At 40.6% G+C, this 24,052-nt stretch overlaps 1 protein-coding gene and 2 pseudogenes across 1 annotated transcript; 2 read left to right on the top strand and 1 right to left on the bottom strand.

The window, feature by feature from the left end:
* Window positions 1–4,264: 4,264 nt before the first annotated feature.
* Window positions 4,265–7,358, top strand: LOC115731144 (annotated as a pseudogene).
* Window positions 7,359–9,390: 2,032 nt separating this feature from the next.
* Window positions 9,391–11,360, top strand: LOC125314001 (annotated as a pseudogene).
* Window positions 11,361–18,435: 7,075 nt separating this feature from the next.
* LOC125314368 (disease resistance protein L6-like) lies at window positions 18,436–21,983 on the bottom strand. Its single transcript, XM_048276498.1, has 3 exons — window positions 21,054–21,983; window positions 20,173–20,379; window positions 18,436–18,465 (listed from the first exon to the last, which is right to left on the bottom strand). Exons 1-3 carry the CDS (start codon window positions 21,972–21,974, stop codon window positions 18,442–18,444), a joined length of 1,152 nt encoding a protein of 383 aa, XP_048132455.1. The 5' UTR covers window positions 21,975–21,983; the 3' UTR covers window positions 18,436–18,441.
* Window positions 21,984–24,052: the final 2,069 nt, after the last annotated feature.

The raw sequence follows: 24,052 nt of genomic DNA, 5'->3' as shown, positions 1-24,052 counted from the left end.
AATTTAGAGTTTGAAATGACCGAGAGCCAATTGGGACGATACGGAGTTACCTATCTTTGAGCCCGCTTGGCTTTTACTCGTATTCTCCTAAGTAAGGCTATTCGGAATCTCTCTTTACGGGCGTTCAGGGGCGTCGTCCACAAATTGATTTGCTACGGGTCTAGCTTAACAAGGAACTCACGCATTTGATAAGGGAGGAGAAAATTCGCCCTTTAGCTCTAGACAAATTCTAGACACCCAGAAAGTAAAAAATATCCCACGCAGGGGAACTATACATGGAATTAAAGGAGTATTCATGCGAGATTGGTTCCATTTGGGCCAACAGTTTGACCGTATCACCATTCAACCCGGGGGTCACGGGGCTGGCTTGAGGGATTGGGACTACGGGTGGCGTGCTCGAGTTCATGCTTGTGATAATCACATCTTCTAGCGGCATTATCCGATAGGGAGTAGCTTCCCGGGCTTTACCGGAGTTGTCCGCGGGAGGAATTAGAGCAGGAATGGTTAGCGGTGGGCTGGTGGTGGATGATTGAAGTTTGGCGGTGAAGGCGGCCATCATTTCCTCCATCTTTCGGGACATCATCCCTTCAAAGCGCTCAGTCAAGGAGCCAAGTTTTTCGTCTAGGGCAGCACTGACGGTGGCGTTCTTGTCGGCCATCTTCCTCGCGATCGATCGAGTAATATGTGGAGGATCCGTGATAAATTACCTGTACGCAGTAACAAACCCAAAATGAGTACGGGGAGCAAGAATAGCGAGCCGGCCCATGACATCCCTCTAGACTCAAACGAACAAAGTGATTATGACCAAAGGATTGAAACATGTAATTTTCAGTTTGTCCGCTTTTACGAAAAAATTCGTATTAATTCGTACGTTGATCAAAACATGTCCAAATTTTACGAGCTTATAGTTGAGAAGGTGATGAACAACTTTTATGTTGGCTAATCGGACTAGAAATGCACGGATCAAATCAGTTTAATGTGTCTTTCCAAAAAAATCACGTTCGGAAAACTGTTATAACCGCATGTTGAAAAAACGAAGGGCCATCTTAAATTATGAATTTAATTCTGAAATTTTGCAAGATATTAGTTGAAACATAGGTCTACAACTTTCGTGTTTGGCACTTACTCAAAGCTCGATCGTAGAATTTAGTAAAAATCGCACAACAGTAATAAGCCAAATCAGAATTGAGGACAACCGATGAAATTGTAAAAGCTATGGAAGCAAAGTGCGAAATTGGAAATAAGACAATGAAACTTCTAAACAATCAACCTAAACCATGGACCGGCCCAAAATAAAAATGAGATAACAGGGTATAAGAGACAAGAAATTACCTCTCATACGAAGAAAATGTCAATCACAAAGACATGTGCATGAATCGTGAGTTTAAATCTTATTCTATTTATCCAAAAGGCTTTTGCAAAGTGAAATGATGAACGAAACGACATGTCGCAGCCTCGCGCACAGTCATCATGACTAGTCGCAACCTCGCGTACAATAGTCATGACTAGTCGGGTCCAATCACTTCGGCTTGGTTCGGTCGACAAGGGCAATTCTCATGCATCGTAGCCTCACGTGTATGAGAACGACCCTTGAGCCATTTTTTGGAAAAATTTTCGGGATCCGGATGGGATAACCTTTAGCAAAACCTTACCGCCAAGGTTAAAGAACCATCTAAATACCATCTTAAAACTATTAGTGTGACCCAGGTCCGGTCACGGGTTGTGTGCAGTGTAGTGCAAATACGATAAATCATGCACAACAATTAAAGGCAAACACCGCTTCAATGATTCAAAAGTTAAATCACAATTCTAATTCACCAAGCCTGCAAAACAAAGGGTTAGCCGATCACTCCTCCCCTTATAACTCCCAATCTGCAAAAACATTTAACACCTAAGAATGAGAATTCAACCAAAGTTTACCAAATCAAGTGATTTCTTTTTCATGAAATTATCCGGCCTAAGTCCTCTTTGGGTCCCCAGTGAGTCGCCAAGTCGTCGCGACCTTCAAAAAAATAAACGGGTTAATTTTCGGGCTAATGGATTATCGAAGTTAATTAATTAACTAACCTAACTCGGACTCTCCCAAGTCCATACCAAATCGCAACTTAAGGTTCAAATAATTAACATGCAACGTGATTTGAATTTGGAGTCACCACTAATCATTTTCGGTAGGTCGATTAGAAACCTAAATAAAATAGCGGGAGAAAACTATCTTATTTCTACGAACCAGAGATTTTGAATTCGGGGATTTGGTTACGTCAGATTTCTCTAACGCCCTTTCGGTACCATTTTCATGAAAAATATTTGATTTGGCAATTTTGATGGATTTTACTTGAAATTCAAAGATGCAATTTTTTTTGGTTTTTTCTTCTTTTTTATAGGGATGTAAAACATTGAACTTTGTACGATATACACCATGGGTGATTTAGAAAGAAAGAAAACGCAGCCGACCACAAATATTTATAAAAATAAATTAACATGTAATAATGCTAAAATTTGGAACACGTGGCATGTCTAAAATAAACAAATAAATGTTCAAACCAAACGATTACATTTTTGTAGATCGAGATGGAAATGATTACCTTCTATTACACAAAATCTTACTCACATACACGTTATAGTTCCCTTCAAGATCTCGGAGCTGGAAGAACGCGGCTGTCGTCGAAAATGGCAAGCAATGGCGTTGTTGGTGGCGAGAGGCGAAATATGTGTCGGGACTCGTCGAAGATGATGCTCGACTAAAACTCTTTTCTTCACTCTCGAATTTTCTCTTCTAATTTTTCTCAAGAACTCTCTTTTTCCTCTCTAAAAATTCCTCTCAAAAACTCTCTCAAAACTCTCTCAATTCTCTTCCACTCCCCCCTAAACTCTCTCAATTCTCAAGAACTCTCTACCTTCTCTATCACCAAAATTCTCTTCCTCAATTCTCAAGAACTCTCCCTCTTTTATAGCCAAATTTCTCCACCCTTCATTCTTCATCTTCACTTCTTCACCTTCCATTTTCATCTTCTCTTCTTCATCTTCATTTCTTCACCTTCCATTTTCATCTTCCCTTCTTCATCTTCCCTTCACCATCTTCCTTTCATTATCTTCTCTTCTTTATCTTCTCTTCACCATCTTCCTTTCATTATCTTCCCTTCACCATCTTCCTTTCTCCATCTTCTTTTGGTATTTGCAATGCGGTCCCTGAAGTTCCAAGTATTTGCAATACGATCCCCGAAATTTTAAGTATTTGCAATACAGTCCCCGAAGTTTCAAATCTTCTCGGTGTATTTTTCCATCCCGTGCCTAGTCTAGACGCATGCCAATTTAAGTGTTCCGCTTGCCCTATTATATGCCAATGCAATGTATACTAAAAATAAATATGTGAGATGATTTTTATAATTTTTATGCAAAAAATAAATTAGTCAAAATTTAGGCGTCAACACCGACCAACTTGGACAAGTGGTATTGGTATGCTTATCTTTGATTAAATAATTCTTCTTGACCTCGCCCTCGAGTCAATGCGCTGCTTGTCTAGGAAAATGCTCAATTTTCTAGGGAAGTTAGGACTAAATATTGATATTAATTTTTTTAATGAGAAGGTTCGGTGACTTTAGCCAAACACAATACCTATCAATATAAAATGCCTAATTCTCTCAAAAAAATAAAAATAATTCAATTTTAGATTTAATTTCAATTCTATGTCGAATTTTTTTGTCTTGAAAAAAAAAAAAACATAGTAACTTTGGGTCAAGTCTCAAATTGCCCAAAGTGAATTTTGTCTGAAAAAAACACCTCCATTGTAGGCCTTGCCCTAAATCTACCTCCCTAGCTCTCTATCCAAAAATCATTGCAAATCGTCCCTAGTTTTTTCAATTTTCTGATTAAAAAAAAGATTTTCTTTTGAAGATAATTTTTCGTATCATCCAGTTAATGTATATTTTCAATTGACATACAAATGCCACGTTAACCAACTTTTGAGTGGTTTTGCTTGCAACTTAAATTATACCTAAGCATATTAACATTGTTATTCAACTTGGTTGGTGCACGCTATGAAGCACTGACCGGTCAAGGGAGGCGCTGTGTTGGTGTTGGACACGAACACGCATTCGGCATGCTCCGACACACAATCAACACAAGCAACACGCCGGGGGCACGCGAGTCGGCGAGGAAGGAGGGCAACGATGGCTCAAATCTGGAGGGCAGAGATCGGGGGATAGAGGGAGGAGTTGTCTGCATCTTGGGCCATGAGACAGATGAGGGAGAGAGCCGACGACGCGCGATGAGCACTGGAGCGGAGAACAGGCTTCGGTTGTGCCGGAGCGGAGCGCCAGAGGGCGGAGCGAGAGAGCGCCGGAAGAGAGATGACGCAGCCAAAATCATGGTGGTTGTCGTTCCCTTTCGCGAGACAGATAGGAAGGAGATAGAGGTGAGGCAGAGATTTTTACAAAAAGTAAATGAAGGGGACGGTGGGAGAAGAGAGGAAAGAGAGTGTGTTCTGTCTAGTGTTACCGTGCGGTGCACATTGCTAGTGCGTGGGGTGGGCTCGGAACCGGATTCCCTAACATTGCTAAGCAATGTTAGGGGTGACATGATCGATCCGGGCCGTCCAAATAAAAAATGGATGGCCCGGATTGATCCACATCACTTTTTCAAAATTTTAAAATTTCCCGCCAAAAAATTTCCCCCCTTCTAAAAGATGATGTGGATGAATTTGGGCCGTCCATTTCAAAATGGACGGCCCGGATCCATCAATGTCACCCCTACCTTTATGGTAGGGGATCCGGATCCGGCTCAGCTCACCTCACTCGGCTGAGCGTGCGAGAGAACGTGTTCTATCTAGTCTGTCAAATGTCTAGACTCTAGTTCAAATTACAGGAGTACCTCATGCAGGAAATTTATTCTTCGTTTTTGTAAAAAATCATAGAAATAGTAATTATATATTTAATATATAACATATCTCAACGTGTCGAATGAACCTCGGTTAAAAGGTTTGTATCAAGAATTGAGTGAGAATTTAAAAAATCAGTGCATTAATTACTTCATCTTACAATACAAAGAAGGTTATTCACTTGTAACAATGCAAGCTAAAAGAATTATCAATGCTATTTATATACCAACAATCCAAACTCAAATATCAATACTTGAAATTATGGAGTGTGAAACAAGAAAGGAAAAGAGTGCTAAATTATCACTTCAAATTCAAGAGCACGACCGCACTGTTCTCTACAGCCAATCAACTCTAGCTCGGACGTCAAACTACTTTGCCTATAATGCATCTAAACTAAATGGAATCAGACATGAATGTAATATATCAACCTATAGCTATTTACCACTCTAATACGAGTACTAGGCATATTTACCGCGTTAAGCGTTGTGAGACTAACATATTCAACCTGTCAATATATACACAACTGTTGATCATTAGCTTGACGCAATAAAGTTGACATCTATTAAAAACAAATCATCATCTTATTGGATTCGACGCAAAATTGTTTGGTGATAAGAAAGCAATGCTATGACTCCAAGTTTTAAAGTTAATGGCACTTGTAATTCTTTATACGCATGCTATTTAGTTCAGAAATTGTTGCTTTAAGTTGGTATTTACGCTGTACATTTTTCTAGGTAGCACCGACATCAATATGTGACACGTGGCACGGCACGACATACCGACACTTCATTTTCAAAAAAATAGAGAATTTCGATATATTGGGACACGTTATATATTAAACATATATTTTTATACGTACATGATAAATTATAATTTCTATACTTATTACAATCAAACTAACTTAATTCAAATATACAAACAAATAAATAATAAAAGAGAGCCTAAAAATGAATTTACACTATAAAAATTAATTCAGTGTTTGTTAATACAAGTCATTGTTTGGAATTAATAAATTTAAGAGAAAGTATCACAAAAAACCCTAAACTTTGTCAAATGTGACACATTTATCCTGAATTTTTTTTGTGACATTAAAAAGGGAAAATTTCAAAAAGGGCACAGGAGTGGCCTCGTTTTCTCAAAAAAGGGCCTAAAGTAAATATCGTTTCAAATAAGGGCCTGAAGTGCTCAAATCATTTCAAATAAGGGCCTAACTGAAGGATAATTTTGTCTTTTTAACTTCCGGCCTTTTCTTTTCTGTTTTTCTTTTTTTCTCCTCCCCTCCCCTCCCCTCCTGTTCATCATCTCTTCTGACTTGAATGCACGGTGGTCTTCGTCTTCCATCTACTGACGCACTCGGGGAAAGAGAGAGAGAGAGACCAAGGGTTGGGTCGTTCCTTCATTTCTTTCCCTCGCGACGAATGGATTGATCGGAAGTGAGGCTTTGAGCCGGTCTTGCGGAGGGATTTCGTTGGGTGTTTCCGAATGGTGGAGAGATTTTGTGGACCAGCGATAAAGAAACCGTAAAAACGAGCCGTTCCGATGGTGACCAATAACAGTAACTCATCGGAGATGCCGGAAGAGCCGAGCATCGACACCGACAAAGCTCAACTACGAGATCTTCTCAATCCTCGAGAGCAAGTTCCTCTTCGGCTACAACGACCCCAAGCTCTGGGTCCCCAAGCAAATGAACCCAAAAACCACCCGCCGACGCCGATGCTGACAATAACAACCCCTCCGCCATCAAGAACCAGCGAGGCAAAATCTGCATCCTTGCCGTTGATCGCGGCAGCATGCGGGGCATGCTCCCCGGCAAAGCCCTCGCTTATCCGGAGCGCACCCTCAAGTCGAAGTCCGACAACCCGGACGCCAGCATCGTTGACTACTTCGACGTCGCCGCAGGCACAGGTGTAGGTGGCATCCTTACCACCACGCTCTTCGCCACAAAGGACCACACTCGCCCGATTTTCCGGGAAAACGACATGTGGAAGTTTCTCGCCGACCACGGCCGGAAGTTCTACCGCTCACGGCCCGTCTCCAGCTCGGGTGGGTTCCTGCGGGGGGGCTCCGCTCCACGTCGTCGGCGACGGCCGCGCGGGAGAGGCTCGTGAGGGAGTCCTTCGCCGACGGGCCGAGAAGGAGGCGACGCCGAGGGACACGCCGAAGCCGGTTACGGTGCCGTGCTACGACTTGACAAGCTCGGCACCACTCCTGTTCTCGCGTGCAGACGCGTTGGAAATGGACAGGTTCGGCCGACTTCCGGCTCTGGGAGGTGTGCCGGGCCACGTCGGCGGAGCCTAGCGTCCCGGAGCCGGTGCAGATGCGGTCGGTGGACGGGCGGACGCGGTGCGTGGTGGTGGGAGGGACGTTGGCGATGAGCAACCTCGCGGCGGCGGCGATCACGCACGTCTTGCACAACAAGTGGGAGTTCCGGTTGGTGCGAGGGATGGAGGACCTGTCGAAGAAGACGTGCTGGAGGAGACGATGAGCAGGGGAGGGGAGGAGAAAAAAAAAGAAAATAGAAAAGAAAAGGCTAAAAGATTAAAAGATAAAAATGTCCTTCAATTAGGCCCCTATTTGAAACGATTAAAGCGATTCGGGCCCTTATTTGAAACGATGTTCACTCTAGGCCCTTATTTGAGAAAATGAGACCACTTCGGGCCCTTTTTTGAAAATTTCCCCATTAAAAACCCCAAACTATACCTACTACGACACATTTATCCTAACTTTTTTTTTTTTTTGACACTAAAAACCTTAAATTTGTATCTTGTGACACATTTACCCTCTTTTATTAAAAGTGACAGTTAAAAACCTAACGTGAATCCAAGATGGCATTGATATGGCGCCAGACAAGTGCCAAATCAGAAAAACATTAAAAAGAAGAAAAAGGAAAAGTCACTATTCATTGTTTTCGACCTCGCAATGTCCTTGGGCGATGGTCGGTCGCTACCCACTTCCGTTTGGACCTCTGACGGCGCTCATCGTCCCTTGCTTCACATCTAATAGATCTGGTCATGGCGGCGGCAAGCGTTGAGGTCCGATTCAGGGTAAAAAAATGAGATGTTATTGTTCATTTTGTTGATTGGGAAAAGATGAGCCATGGACAGGCAAGAGGTGCATCGTCAGGGAAAGGTCGAAGAGAAGAAGCATAGCCTGGAGGGACTTCCGCTAAAGGACAGCCTTTACCTGCAGTACAAGGACTTGGAGCGCTAGAAGCTTTGGGGCTGCGGCGCTCGGCGACTCAGGGCCAACAGGAGCCGAAGTGTAGGGCTTGCTCATTCCCTCGCAAAGCAGATGAAATTCGCAAACCCTTATGCCAGCTTCGAGCTCGAGTGGCCATGGCGGCTGTGAACTTCGAAGCCAGATCCAACCACGAAGCTAGCGGCCGCCGTGGATAGATTTGGTGGGACGTCAAGCAAGGGTTGACCAACGCTGCTTGGAGGTTTAGGCAGTGAATAGCAACGACGAGCACCGGAGAAGCTTTGGTCGACTGATCGCATGGTTGAAGATGATGAACAGTGAATTAAATTTTTTTCTCCTATTTTAGTTTTTAATTGTTAATCTTTTGTTAACCTGGCAGTCGCGTGGCGTTAACATTTGAAACATTTTTAGAAATAATTGGGAACACTTTTATTTTTGAACACACATCTTGAATATTTTTATAGTTGATTTCATCCATATTGTAATTTGATAAATTATGTATAAATTACTCATATATATATTGATCTAATTTAGTGATTTAGTAAATTAAAAAGATAAATAAATCTTAATTTTAACATATATATATAGAGTCTCTTCAATTAAATAAAAAAATAATTTTTTTTATAATTATCAAGCGCATTTTTATTTTTATAAATTATTATTGAGAATAGAAACTAAAAAAAAAAATATTCCATTTCAAAATTTTTTCCGAGAACAGAAAAAAGTTAGCCCCAGACAGACAGCCTCACTCTCATTGACTTTTCTCTCTGACCTTTTCTGCTTCGTTCTCTATTTCTCTTCCCTTCCACGCTCTCTGTTTTCATCGGAGAGAGACCACTGAACACCAGACCACCTTCTCTTCAACTTCGCGAAACTTTCCGCCTTCACCGCCCTCCTCTCCACCACCATCGCCTCGCGGATCTGGCCCAGTGCGACCCAAACTGAAATTCCTTTTTTGTCCCCCTCTCGTTTACTTTGGGGGTAAATAGGTTACCAAAGGCACAGCAAATCTCAGACTCTTTGCTTCCTTTTGTCTCTCGCTCGCATTTCATCAATCACTTGCCGAGTTCGAATCGGGAGAGCAGGAAACAGCAATTAAATCGAGCCCAAGGTACTCTCTCGTTCATCTGGTTTGTGATTGTGATTATCACGAGCGTTGAGAATGCGTAATCTTTTTTTGCTCCTCCTGAATTGAAAGCGCAAGACAGTGTTGGGTGTCGAGCGTGGATGCTGGCCATCGTGCGATTCTGGGAATTTCGACTTAATTTGATCAGCTTTATGCCCCTGGACTTCTTCGCTAGCGTGATTAGAAGTAGGCGATGGCTAGGCTCAATCACACCCTAGAAAAGCGCAGGACAGTCTCGTGTACTCTCGCCGAGATTGCTATCGTGTCTGGCATTGATGCATGAGTTGATATGAAGCTTTTGTAATCCATCGATTTCTTTTGCTTTTTGGGTTGAATCTTTCGATACTGTTATGGCTGTTTAGGAGTTGCAAACTTGCGTGATCTGGCTCTCTGTCTCAACCTCACAGTTTTAAGCGGGAGTTAATTCGCTGTGAAGCAATGTTTTCAGGGACCATTTGCGATGACTTTTTTCTGGCACTTACAATTTTTGCTACAAGAAATACACATTGCGGCGTTTGCAAATGCCACTATCAAATGCCTCTAAAGATAGAACTTTTCCTGGCATTTTTGGATGTCTTCAGCAGAATTTGCAGCAATTAGTAGTAAAGCTTTTCTCAACATCGCTTTGAACTTCATTTTTCCCTTTTGCCTGTAAGGATTCTACTGACTTTTACGAATGCCAGCAAATCACTTAATGACTGGTGGCAAAAGTTGTTCCTGTTGTTGTGTGGTCATCATGGGCATTGTGTCCAAAATATGCAGCCGTGTCAAGATAGTATTCTATGGATTATCTGCCGTATCCTAGACATGAACTAAGTCCATGTAAGAAAAATCTTTTGAGATATTTTATGCTTTGAGAAAGAGATACTCCATTTGCGAGTTTTTGACTAACAAGCACCACAGATGTTGTTCTCCGATGTATCAATGGAGAATGGTGTCATGTATTAACACCAAACATTGTTACAGATACCTACTGTGCACCAAAGAATGCAATTAATGGCATTTTCTTAGTTGGAATTTTATTTGAAGCTTTAATGAGCTGTTTTGAAAAATGACAAAGCCAAGGAAACTTGTTCATCGTTCTCTGTTTTTCAGCGGTAATTGTTGCCAGGTTGTGGATAGGTTCTTCGATTCTGCTTTCTAAGTTTGTAATTTAAAGTGAGAATATGACTCTGTAAACAGAGGAGTCTATAGAACTGCTTCTTTTTCCTCTCTGTATTGAGTACGTGCATACTCATTTAGCCTCATTAGCAAGTTCTCCTCCTCCTCCCCTCTTGTTTTTATCTTTTGCGAACAGACTCACTAGGAAGTAACTGATATCGCATTTGCATTAATATTACCTTCATAGAAGAAGGCAGAAAAGTGAATTGTATTTATCTTTTGCTTTATGATTTAGAGCTCAGCAGATTTGGCCACTACAAGCCTGTGCTAGGTGGCTTGCTTAGATAGAGAAATGCTATGTGTCTTATGTGTGATTTCCCGCTAATAACATGATGGAGCTTCTAAATGCGTTCCATGTTCTTTTCTCTGACTCTATGAACTCTAATTCTCTCCTTGTCGATGTGAATGAAGTTGGTGTAAACAGAAGCCTCATCTCAGGAAATGCAGATTGGGGTCCCACTAAATGAAGCACGTAATCTTCAAGTTCGTAAACTAGAGATCCCCCACAAAAGCAAAGGGTTTGTAGAGCTACTGCAGCAACTGATAGTTTGCGATGCTATCTCCGATGAGGATTTCCAAAAGCAGTTCCAAGAGCTCAGCTCTCTCGGCGATGACCATAGAGGATACTAATCGTGGAAAGATAGTCGCTACTGGAAGTGTGTTCATTGAGAAGAAGTTTATAAGGAACTGCAGCAAGGTTGGCCATATTGAAGACGCGGCCGTTGATTGTGATTCTAGGGGGATGCAGTTAGGAAAGAAGGTTCTTTCTTTTCTCACTGATCATGCCCAATTTGTGGGTTGCTACACGGCGATTTTTTACTACAGCAATGAGAATAAAGCATTCTATGATAAGCAGAAAGAAATTCAGATGGTTAAGTATTTTATCTAAGAAATTACCAAATTTGTTCAATTATAAGGAAGCAATTCGTGTCTAACCCCATTTTAAGTTCATTTTTCTCATTAATCTCTCCCCAGAGTTTCAATTGAGATGAGTAAGTTCAACAGATTTTGCATTTTCTACTGTGAATTTGGATACTTGGATGCCCCTTCTAAGTTCATCCGGTCGTTCACACCACTTTGCCTTTTGTGTTGATCATGAATATTAATTCAATTGGTTATCGAGTGCGGCCATTGATTCCACGAGGAATGCTCTAGTTAATGACAAGGAATGAGACAAACTATTGGGCATCTGTTTTCAAAATCCAAGTTGGTAGTTGGATTCCAATATCGCATTTTTTATGAGGAAAAAAAATGATGTAAATAGCCTTTGAATTTTTAGTTTGTTCGGTGTAGTCCATGAACTATTGCTAAATTCCCAATTTAGTTCTTCCATCTGCTTAAACGACAAATCAAACATCATTTAATGATATTGATTATTGTATGTCAAGTCGGATGTGTGAAAACAATTAGGCAGACTTAAATCAATGACCACAGTCTTTTTAAAATAATGAGACACTATCCGATGATGCATGTTCTATAATGTACATTATCATATTATGAACTCAATTATCATATGCGATTATGAAAATTTATGTGAACAATCCACCCGATATATATTTTTTGTCCATTGTTCAAATTTGACGGATTAGAAGCCACGTGAGAAGACTTCATTAAATTTGAATTAACGAAATGGTGGTATTGAACATTTTTATGTAACCTAGGGTCTAGATTGAACATCTATCAATAGGTCAAGGATCATATTGACCAATTAAAAAGTCCAAGGATGACATTGTATATTGAGATAAAGTTCATTTGTATCATTTTTCTTTTTGTGAGAGCTGATTCTTTGTTACAAAGCCTAAAGCAACACTAACGGAGCTTCAATATCCCAAATAGAATTATAGAAGCGCAATCTCAAATGCACATCAATTAGACTCTAGCGACCTCGTTCTTGACACTAGAAACATTTTCAACTTTGGTTCCAACAACAACCTTGTTGGGCCTTTGATTGGAGAAAACAAGAAACAATCTAGACTCGGTAACAATACACTGAAATTTGAGTCACAACAACATTGGGCCTTCGAATCTGGACCGGAAAGCCGCTGCCCCTTTTTCTTTTCTTGTCTTGCCTTCTCCGGGAACGCTCTCTCTCTTTACTCTTCACTCCACGAACAGCCCCTCTCTTTCTTTTTCTTTTTTCAACTTTTTCGCCTTTTTTGGTTTTCTTTTTATGTTATGTTAGCTGAACCCCACGAAGAGGTGGAACCAGCCAACAAACCTCCGTCATTCTAACAGCACAAAATCAACACCGATAGGATCTCAACCTCAGACCAAATTGCTTCCTCTTTAACATGAAGATCCAAACCTGAATCACAAACAGCTCTCTTTGAATAAAGACTCCAATAGACCCTAGATACAAGTGTCAACTACGATGCCGAGTTAAGATACAACCGTCCGATTAGTCGGCCATTACATTGAACGAGTTGGCTAGACTTTCGATAGTTCAGAAACATCTTAACTTAATGTTCATTCAGCAAGCTTGCTGTTTGCATTGCATCATGCAGCTTTTGAGCAATTCAGAATATTTCCCAAGAGAGATTGCGTAAGAACACATTCTGATGATAAAGGATTCTTGCGGGGTGAATTTCTTGTTGAGAATTAATGAGGGTAACATTGCGGCAATAGCATGGAAAACTTACTTCTACATCATGCAGGGAAACTGTACCATCTTCAAGTCCCAAGACAACGGTCTTGCCACCGGGACGAGCCAGCATAATGATGTTGTACATTTACCTGGAGTAGATTAGAATAATTATGAGAAACCAGTATTGACGACACAATGAATGTGCAAAGAAAACGACAGAGAGAGAAAAATAATGAATAATTTCTTCACAACAAAATTACTATAAGAGGGAAGATAGAGAACACATAGTGACGAGAAAATCAAAATTTGTTAAGTGAGGTAAAGCATCGTAATAAGACAAGACAACCGAGAGGGGTATCGGTCACTTGATATGGGATTTATTTGGGCTAGCGGGTCATGTAAAGTGACTGGAATATATATCTTTATGGCAGCCCCCAATCCATTATCACAATCCCAAAATGAATCTTGTTGTTCCGCTATGGAACCTCGAGGTGGAGTGGATTCAGGCAAGGATCACAAGTGTACTAGTACCTACAACTTAGGATCTCAACGGAAACCATTCAAAGGTTGGCTCAAGAATTATAATGCACTCAACAACATGTTCTCCAAATCCAGAAGACCAAATGATGCGTGAAGCTTTCGGATGTTTCTGGAGAAAAGATGCCTCCTCTTTATATTTTTCCGGTGAGAATAGATGTCAAGAACTGCCAAGGCTAGCCATCTATTCCTAAGTCCTCACGAATTTGAATTACCAAGAGATAGTCATATAAGAACTTAACATACTTGGATGCAACTCCCTCTACACTCCCGGTTTCTGCGCTTTCTCCAATCCCCGACTCCATTCCTGTCGACCGGATTATCATACAAGTATGCAGCATGGCTTGAGATATCCTATTAACAAGTAAGTTAGATTCCCATCAGCGAGCTTGATTAATCAAAATGATGCCACGCAAGCCCCTCTGTAATCAGAAGAAGATAAATTAACTTTAAGTGGTACAAAATGAAAGAAACTTTCCAGCTTATACTCTGCAATCTAGTATACCGTAAATATCTCCTTGTTGGCAACTCTCAATCAGTAAAAAAGAGGAAGAAGAGGAGCCAGAAGTAGCATTACATTGTGAGAGTCAGCATTAAAAATCCAAGCAAACTATATAGATGCCCGACAACATCGAGATGTTATTCTGCAGGGGCTAAACTTACCAACTCCAAGTGGGCATCAAGCATTTCTGCAATCGACATAGCTAGTCTATCTAGAATAAATGACATCCCCTCCAATTCAAGTTCTTTATTTTCATGGACACTTCAACTGGTGTACACAGAATGGAAACAAGATGGCAATACAAAGAAGATGGTACACTTCCGGTTGGTCTCGGTGATCGGTGATTAAGTTAGGGAACTCCTCAATTCAACATCATGTTCGCATTTGGACTTCAAGCACTTCACTTTTATATTTGTCAAATTCTCCATCAAATGCAAATCGAGCTAGATTGGCAATTACAGTGGTTCCTCTCGGGAGAAGGAAGTGTAGCATATTTAGGAAGAGCGAAAGAAGTAAAACGAGATAAGGCCAATGACTCAAAGGGTGCACCAAGCCATTGTTGAAGGAACGAACACGCCGACTTAAAAGAGAACTTCCCCTAGTCGAAGCAAGTACCAGGAGAGACTTTCTCGTTTCGAAGAAATTACCAGGAGAGATTTTCTACAGCCTCTGCCGATTGAAGCCATGAAGCGGACCTATGGGTCCTCCGTGACCATTGCCAGCAAATCCTTCTCCAGATTCCACCCTAAGATCTTCACCTGCCAATCATAAATCAAGTAAACTTCACAAAACCGAGTCGATACAATTGAGATGACCGCCCATTAGGTCGCAAAAGAATGCCGAATGGGAGCCGAACTCGAGAAGCCGGCGGTTTATTGAACCGAAGCCGGAACGGAAGCACGCGCTACGGTCCTTCGTCCGTGCTCGAAAACCCGGAGGAAAGCTCGAGGCTAGACTTTCCTCGAGTCCGAAAGTAGCATGAATAAAACTACGTAAGAGGAACAGGTGGGAGAGAAAATAAGAGAGACTTGATTACACGAGCGGAGGCGGACATCTCCAGCTCGGCAAAGCTTCTGCTAAATATAAGCGGGGCAATGTGAGATGACAGCATGCAAACATCCTTTACCATTCCAAGGATGCATTGTCAAACTTTGGAGAAGTTCAAGAACCATCGAGCTCCTCATCCTTTGATGATTTTTTTTCCTTTTAGAAAAGCCTTGCGAAAGCTCTCTTGCATATTTCAGCATCTACATCAACCAGTGGAATGATAACCGAAACCCGCCAGTGAGTCGGATGAAATCAATCCAGCAACTAACATCAAAGAACTCCTAATAACACTCCGAAGTTTAGGGATCCCCGTTTGTCAAGCTCGATATTCTTTTTGAACTCTTCGGATCCAACTAATGGGGCATCTAACATCATCAACCACAGAAGCTTTGAGCAAAGTTAGTATAGTGAATTCAATTCAAGTTGCTTGCTCTTGTGGGATATAGTTTGATTCTTTCCTTGTCAACATTTGCCATTCATGTACTAGAAATAATGCAAGACAATTTTCAAACTGCATATAGCATAAATTCTCCTCGGGAAACTTATGGAAATGCTTCCGGTGTTTTTCTTTTCAGCGGGTAAATGAACTAACAAGTGCTTATGCACGATACAAGGGAAGTACAATCAATCATGTCAAACCACATTCTAGTTAATGTCTTGCTTGGCTCAAATGTTCGGGCATCTCACAGATGGCTATACCAACTCTACAAACATCAAGACGCTTTCTTTTGGTAATCTATTGCTTGCATCGGACTTTTAGGTATATCCTGGATCCGAAACAAATGAACATGGATTCAAACCAGGACCGCCGTATAGTGTCCCGCATTTAGTATTTCTCAACCTATACAATGACCTTTGGCATGCTATCAAATGCCCGTATACATCGGTTTTTATCAGATTTTCCAGAAATCCAGAAACAATCAAACGCTAGGAATAGTTATTTTTCTGCATAGGATGAAGGATCTTACCCAAAGTTTAAAGACATACGATGTGCTTAGAAAGCCTTTTCATCTATTTCCGTTCTTGGCATGATAAGAAGAATCATTTTGCCAAAGCACTCATTAACTTCCATGAACATCTCCCCCAGATTCCTTGAATTCACGTAACAAAAATAATGACGACACTATCGACCGGGAAATGATTATGAGAAGATGATAAATCTTGAAAGAAATTGCAAATGACAATTGGGCGGTAGATCTCAAAAGAGCAAGGGTAACTCACCCGCTTTATGTACCTTTGTTAGAAAATGTGGATCATCTCCCTTATCTTGACTCATCCGAGTTCGTCCGAATAGAGTCTATCCAAATTCTATGCGTCTGATCAATGGAGATGGCTTTTTCTCGTAATTTTGATAAAGCTGCATTCCGGACAATTCCGGAATTGTTTTGAGAGACTTGCATTCAGAAATGTCCAATTCCACTAGCTGCTCCAATTTCTCGAGCCCTCGAAGCTCACTCAATTTCTCGCAATTTTGCACAATCAGGCTCATCAAGCGGGTACATGATGACAAATCCGGTAAGATCTCAATCGAGGAACATCCCGAGATAGTAATACGTTCTAGAGATATTGACTCCTCAAGCCCTGGGATCTCTCGAAGTTCATGACAGTTTGACAGGAACAATTCTCGTAAACCATGAAAACTTGACAAGTTTGGTAATTTTGCTAAGGACTTGCAACCTTCAATAAATAAACTTTTGCGGGATGGGAATCTCTCTAGGCTCTGTATGTCTTGAAGCTTGTCACGATCGTTGATATTCAAACTTTTCAAGTAGTCAAAGCAACATAAGTTGGGTAGCCTTTCAAACGAAGTGCACCCATAGAGGTTCAACTCTTCCAAGAACTCCAACCTATCAAGGCCTTGAATTTGAATTAAGTTTTTGCAATCCGCAACATCCAATATCCTCAAGTTTTTGCAATCCGCAACATCCAATATCCTCGGACTATCGATTTTTGGAAGGTTCAACCTTTCAATTGAAGCGCACCCAGAGATACTCAACCGTTCCAAGGACTCCAACCTATCGACGCCTTGAATTTCGGCTAATTTTGCGCATTTTGTAGCATCTAATATCTTCATACTCCTGGATTTTGGAAGGTCTAGCCTTTCAATTGAAGCGCACCGACGGATACTCGGGTTCTCCAAGCAATCGAGACCTTGAATTTCGACGAGGTTTTCGCAATATTTGACGTTCACTACCTTTAGACCCTCCAACTTTGGAAGCTCCAACCGTTCAACCGAATTGCAGCATTCAACGGTCAAGGATTCCAAATATTTCAATTTATCAAGACCTCGAACTTCAAGTAAATTCCCGCAACCATCGACGGATAATTCCCTTAGATGGATTAACTGCGAAACGTCCAAGATTTCAATAGATTCGCAAAATTTGACCGCCAAGTCTTCCAACTTGAAGGGAGTGTTTAGGGATTGTGGCAATTCCGATTCTTCAACACCCGTCGGTTGGGAGCATTCCGAATTCTTTAGTAGTGTTGATGGAAGCTCCTGGATGCACTCGAGAAATCGACGATGAATGACTTCTAGCTCCTTGAGACCGGTTAGGTGGGAGAGTGAAGGCAATTTGCGACTTTGACGGGTGATGCGCAAACATGTTAAGCTGGAAGGAAGGTCCGGCAGCGATTGGAGCTCCATACAGCCATGAAAATCGAGGAGTTCTAGGGATGAAAGATTGCACATGCTTTCTCTCCTTTCCCCTTTCAGATTCTCGCAACTCTCAGCACGCAACTCTCGGAGCTTTCTCAGCCCCCCAATACCTCTGGGCAATTCTTCTATACCGGTTTCAGAAATATCTAGAATTTCTAGATTCTCCAAAGACCCCATGCTTTCCGGCATTTCCCCTTTGAGATTTTTGCAATAAAAAGCATGTAATTCTCGGAGCTTTTTCAGCCTCCCAATACCATCAGGTAATTCTTCTATACCACTTTCCGCAATATTTAGAATTTCTAGATTCTGCAAAGATCCTATGCTTTCTGGTAATGCAGAAAGTTTTGGAGTCTGTTCTAGAAGGAGTTGCTCCGGCGCCTTTAATTCACCTATTTCTTTTGGAAGCTTCATGAGGCTCTTACAGTAGCTCAAGTCCAAGCGAAGGAGGGCCTTCATGCCTCCAATTGAAGAGTCGATTTGCTGCAGCCGCGAACAATAATTGAGGTTCAAAAACTTCAAATTCTTAAAAGCCGAGAGGAAGTCCGTCTTTTCCAAGTATCCACAATGTGCAAGGTTGAGAAATTTGAGCTTCTTTGCCATCCGGTAAAAAGAAATGGTTGTCAAGGGTGATTATGATTATAAATAAAAATAAAAAAAAATAAAAGGGAAAAGAAGAAGAAGAAAAAGACTTGCTCTTATCACGAAAGAATTCCACCCTTGCCATCTCTCATTTATCATGCTTCCTAACAAATCCAGTTTAACTAATTCTGTTGGGTGAAAACTCACGGGACATTCTTCCCGTGGAAGCCGTCTTAACTCCTTCATTGAGTCCACAAAATTGCTGGTGAGATGTGCCCTCTCCATCTTAAGAAATCGTAGACTCATCAATTTTTTAATTATTTTTCTGTATAGAAGTCGTCATCTTGCTCAGCTATTTTGCCAGAGCCTTTTGAGCGGCCTTCACTCAAATCAACGGCCTCGGTCTTTCCCGTTCCATATATGCAACGATTCAATTTCCATTAATATTATATCCAATTAAAGTAATCTAAAATTACAAAAAAAGTCTTCAACCTATTGCAATCATGCCAATTCAAATCTAAATTTTTTTCTTTGCTAGTCGAGTCCTAAACCTTTTACGTTTATGCCAATTCAATCAATCTCGCCAACTTTGACCGGCGGCTCTAATGTGGCAATTTATCGTAATAATTGCTATTATATCAATTTTCTTTTTTTCTTTTTTTTCTTTTCTCTCTCTCTTTTTCCCTTCTTCTTCTTCCTCTTGCTGGTCACGGGATTGGCGACCGGTGAGACGCGAGGGTCGGCGGCGAGGCCAAGCTCCCCTAGCAATGGCAAGGATGATGCCAAGCAATTTAAACCGAGAATAGGAAAAATTGACGGCGGATGTCACTTTTATCCCATGAACGAAAACATGAGTTTGAAAGGTAATGTTATTTTCGGCCCATATGCAAAGGCTGTGCTTCTTTTTATGATACTATGGATGAAGAGTGAAATGGATTCATGCAAAAATACTGAAGTAACTATATTAAAAAATGTACCTCTTCTAGATTCTGCAAAGACCCTATGCTTTCTGAAAGTTTTCCTCCCAATTTTTCGCATCCACCAGCATGTAATTCTCGGAGATTTCTCAGCCTTCCAATATTGTCGGGTAATTCTTCTATACCACTGCATGCAATATTTAGAATTTCTAGTTTCTGCAAAGATCCTATGCTTTCCGGTAATGCAGAAAGTTTTGGAGTGTCTTGTAGAAGGAGTTGCTCCAGGCGCCTTTAATTCACCTATTTCGCAGGAAGCTTCGTGAGACTCTTACAGGCGCGCAACTCCAAGCGAAGGAGGGCCTTCATGCCTCCAATTGAAGAGTCGACTTGCTGCAGTCTCGAACAAGAATTGAGGATCAAAACCTCTAAATTCTTAAAAGTCGAGAGGAAGTCCATATTTTCCAAGTATTGACAATCCGAAAGGTCGAGAAATTTGAGCTTCTTTGCCATCCGGTAAAAAGAAATGGTTGTAAAGGGTGATTATGATTAAAATTTAAAATAAAAAACATAAAAGGGAAAAGAAGAAGAAGAAAAAGACTTGCTGTTACCACGAAAGAACTCCACCCTTGCCATCTCTCATTTATCCCGCTACTTGACAAATCCAAGACAACTAATTCATTTGCGTGAAGATTTTTTACGTCAAAATTCACGGGACATTCTTCCCGTGGAAGCCGTCTTAACTCCCGCATTGGGTCCACAAAATCGCCAGTGAGATGTGCCCGCTCCATCCGAAGAAATCTTAGACTCGTCAATTTTTAAATTGAAAATTGACGGCGGAGGTCACTTTTATCCCATGAACGAAAACTTGAGTTTGAAATGTAATGCTATTTTCGGCCCATATGCAAAAGGCTGTGCTTCTTTTTATGATACTATGGATGAAGAGTGAAATCGATTCGTGCAAAAATACTGAAGTAACTATATGAAAAATGTACCTCTTCAATATCAAAATTCATGGGGCATATTGGCCATCGAAGCCATTTTAACCCCTCCATTGAGCCCTTAAAATCTCCACTAAGATGTGCCCCTTCCTCCATGTGAAGGAATCTTAGAGTTGTCAAATTCTTGAATTGTTCTCCTGTGTAAATGTTGCCATGTGAGTCGCCTTTACTCGGATCAATTGCCTCGATCTCTTCCGTTCCCTATAAGCAAGAATCAATGTTCATTAATCTAATATCATTTGGTTCGTATTGCTATTGACGTGCATTAATGTGCTGAAGAGACTAGAAATGTGAAGATGTGATTTTCGTTTAACGCCAAAAAACAATATTTCTAAAGGCTAACTAAGTGAAGTATGTCAACTTCCGTTTTGAAAATTGGCCATAAGCATTCGGATCTTAAAAAGAGTTGTGATTGGGACGGCTCATATGGCAAATACTTGTAATCTTCTTCTTTCCGGTATTGTAGCTCCACCGGCTTATCACTTAGGACATGCGTGTCTGATGCACGGAATTTAATCAAATTACAATGTGCAAAATCGAAATTTGATTTGATGAATTTTTAATAGAAATAGGGTAATTTCCTTCTGTAAATTTCATATTAACTGTGTATATTACTTGACCGTGCTACTTAAGAGATTACTAAAAAAATGACATATACTCTTATTTTGCATTGAAGTATTAACTAATAACAAGAAACCGATGTCAATATTAATATCTACCACTTCTTATTTAATCATAAATTTTAGTTTTTAATGTGATAAAATCATAATCATAAATAACTGAATTACTTAAGTATTACAAATACTAAATAAAGGACCAACATTACTCTTGCAGTAGAACATAGACTAAGAGAAGAAAAGAAGATAAATGGTTACCTTATTTGCCTTTAGCACTTTCAAGGCTTCATCGGAGTCCCATAACCTACTATGTTTCCAAGGTCGTCGCTCGTAATTCTCGCGAACAATTGTCCCGCCTAGATCTCTCAATTGGTCATGCATTCCGAGCCAACGATCATCTTGGATTTTTATTAATGACATAAATCTCAATTCTTCAATATTGACCTTTGGGAAAAATTTACAAGCCTCCCACATGTAGGATGCGATGCTCTTGTCAGTGCCAATGAAAAAGCAAGCGATATCCAGAAATATTTGTTTTTGTCCATCATCTAATGCTTCGTAACTTATTCTTAACCTTTCTTGCACTTCCTTACGAGGGATTTCTTCTAACTTCTTTATCATATCTTCCCATTCTGTTGACTCTTTTCCGTAGAATAATGAACCAAAAACCTCAAGGCATAAGGGAAGCCCTCCTGTGATCGATACAGCTTTATGAGTGAGGTCCCCAAATTCCTTTGGAGGAGAGTCCATTCGAAACGCATGTTTGCTAAACAGAATCAAGGATTGAGCGGAATCCATTTCCTTAAGGTCATACTTGTAGTCCACCTCAATGCGTTTAAAAATCCCCTCGTCTCTAGTGGTAATAATGATTCTACTTCTCAAAGAAAACAAATCATGCTTACCAATCAAACGCTTCACCCGATCGACATTATCCACATCATCAAGGACAACGAGCACCTTTTTATCTTTAAGCCTAGAGGAGATAATATTAGTCCCTTCATTCTCATCACGAACTCCAATATCTTGCTGCAATATATCACCGATTAACCGCTTCAGAATCTGATGAACGCCTTTCTTCCATGATTCCCTTATATCAGCAATGAAGCTACGATGCTCAAATTGATTGGAGAGCTTGTTGTAGATGGCTTTAGCAAGAGTAGTCTTACCAATGCCTCCCATTCCGTGGATGCCAACGCATAGGGTGCCCCGAGATTTGCTATCTAAAAATTCCGTAACCTCCTTCACATGATTTTCAATTCCAACCAAATTCTCAGAAACAACCAACTCAGATTTTTTCTGCAGTTCTCTCCACACTCTTTCCACAACCAACTCCACTAACCCTACTTCAGACCTGTCACTGTCAAATGTGACAAGAGATCAAACAAGTGGCAAAAATTTTATATTGTTAATCTATTGAGAACACAATAATAAACAAATCTGTGTATAGATTGAAAAACTCTATGAATCGTTGTCGTCACACCTCCGTATGATCTTAAATGCTAAGACTAAAGTGGGAAATGCTGGAAGTTGCTTCAGATGGCGTGCCCTTTTCCACTATTACTCTGACATAATTTATTAAGGTAGAAGAAATTTGAGGGCATCGATTATGAATCTTGAATTTTTTATATATTATGGATTAGAACCAAATTTGAAATTTGTTGTTTGCTAACGATATTAGGGATGACGTGGACATGACTTCTAAAATTTTCTAGCATGTTTGAATAAGCAAAAATCCAATAAGCCAACCCAGTATGGAAGTCAGCCATAACTTATTGCTGCAAGAGGATTTCAGGCCCTATAATACGAATCTGAAAACTAAAAGTCATACAGAGGGTGACTTTGTGAACTAGCTGAATCCAACCGAGGGCATTTCTCTTTGTTTGTGCAATTCTACACGCTTTGCAAGTTTCTACTAGTGTCTTGAATTTAGTATCATTTTAGATTGGTGTTCTTATATTTTTTCAATTTCCCTAGGGATGATAGCCGGTTGTACTTTATTTTCCTTTTGAGTATCTATGTTCTGTGATTTCAATTGATCTAACATCGATTTTATACGGAAGTAGAAGAATAATAATTGTTACCCAAGATAAGAACATTGGTTCAATAAATGCCGGTGTATGAGATAAAAATTGCTTGTTGAAGATAGGAAATGCATTGAAAATTTCTTAAACAAATATACAATATTTTTTTCTTTTTTTGTATTTGCCAACATCATGCATAACCATTTCCTTTGTAAAATAATTTTCATAGATTGAAAAGTTTGTGATGAAAATCAATGTAGCACACACTATAAACATGAAAGAAAGATGGCACGATGTTACAAAATCTTTGGATATAAAAGTAAATATTCACTAAAAAAATCTTAGAATTCAAGCGAATGGGTCATTATATATAATGAAGCAGGTGAGAATCAGAACAACCAGTAAACACCCACACACATTAAAAGAAAGTAGAGAATGTCTTGGTGAAAAATTTTACCCATGGACTTCGTATCCTTTCACATTGCTGACTTCAAGGAGTTTTTGCTTCCATTTCTCCAAATTCGCCAGGTCTGGAGAAGACCTCTCCCGCAAACGCCTCTCACGCTTATGAAATAATTTTCCAAAACTTCCGGCCTGATATCCCACGTCAGATGGTTTCACTTTGTAGAATATAGGCAACACTACCTGCCCGCTATTTTTCCTCCGCTTCATTATCTCAACCAGTTCATCTAAGCACCAACTGCTCGTACCATAACTCTCGGAAAAAATGGGGATCAGAATTTTACTGTTCGTGATGGCTGCCGTAAGCTTTGGTCTGATGTCCTGACCTTGACAGAGCTCGTCATCGTCTCTAAAAGCACAAATTCCGACACGACGGAGCCCATGGTAGAGGTAATCGGTGAAGCCATGCCGAGTATCCGGGCCTCTGAAACTCAAGAACACCTCGTAGCATTTTCCAGGAGACTCGTTTAACGAATCTGATGTACCATCGTTAGATTCTGTCTGAGACGAACTAGATGCATTTCTACGCGCACCAGCTTTCTTCTTATTGAGAAAACGGAACGCAAGCACGGAGAGAAGGATGGGTGCCACGAGCACGGCGAAAGAATGCCCAAAAATGGGTCGATGCATTTCGGCTTTGCTCAGACTCTGCGCTTAATTTTCACTTTCAGGTCTGACGGGGAGAACAGAACCAGAATGCCTCTATCAGGAATCAGGAAATGCCTTGTTGTTGCCCATTCTCTCGTGGTTTGATTTATATAATGGAACCAGTTG

Source organism: Rhodamnia argentea, chromosome 3 (assembly GCF_020921035.1).
Source record: "Rhodamnia argentea isolate NSW1041297 chromosome 3, ASM2092103v1, whole genome shotgun sequence".
Taxonomy (NCBI): domain Eukaryota; kingdom Viridiplantae; phylum Streptophyta; class Magnoliopsida; order Myrtales; family Myrtaceae; genus Rhodamnia; species Rhodamnia argentea.
Note: the sequence above shows the minus strand (reverse complement) of the source record. Positions and strands in the feature narration are given on the sequence as shown.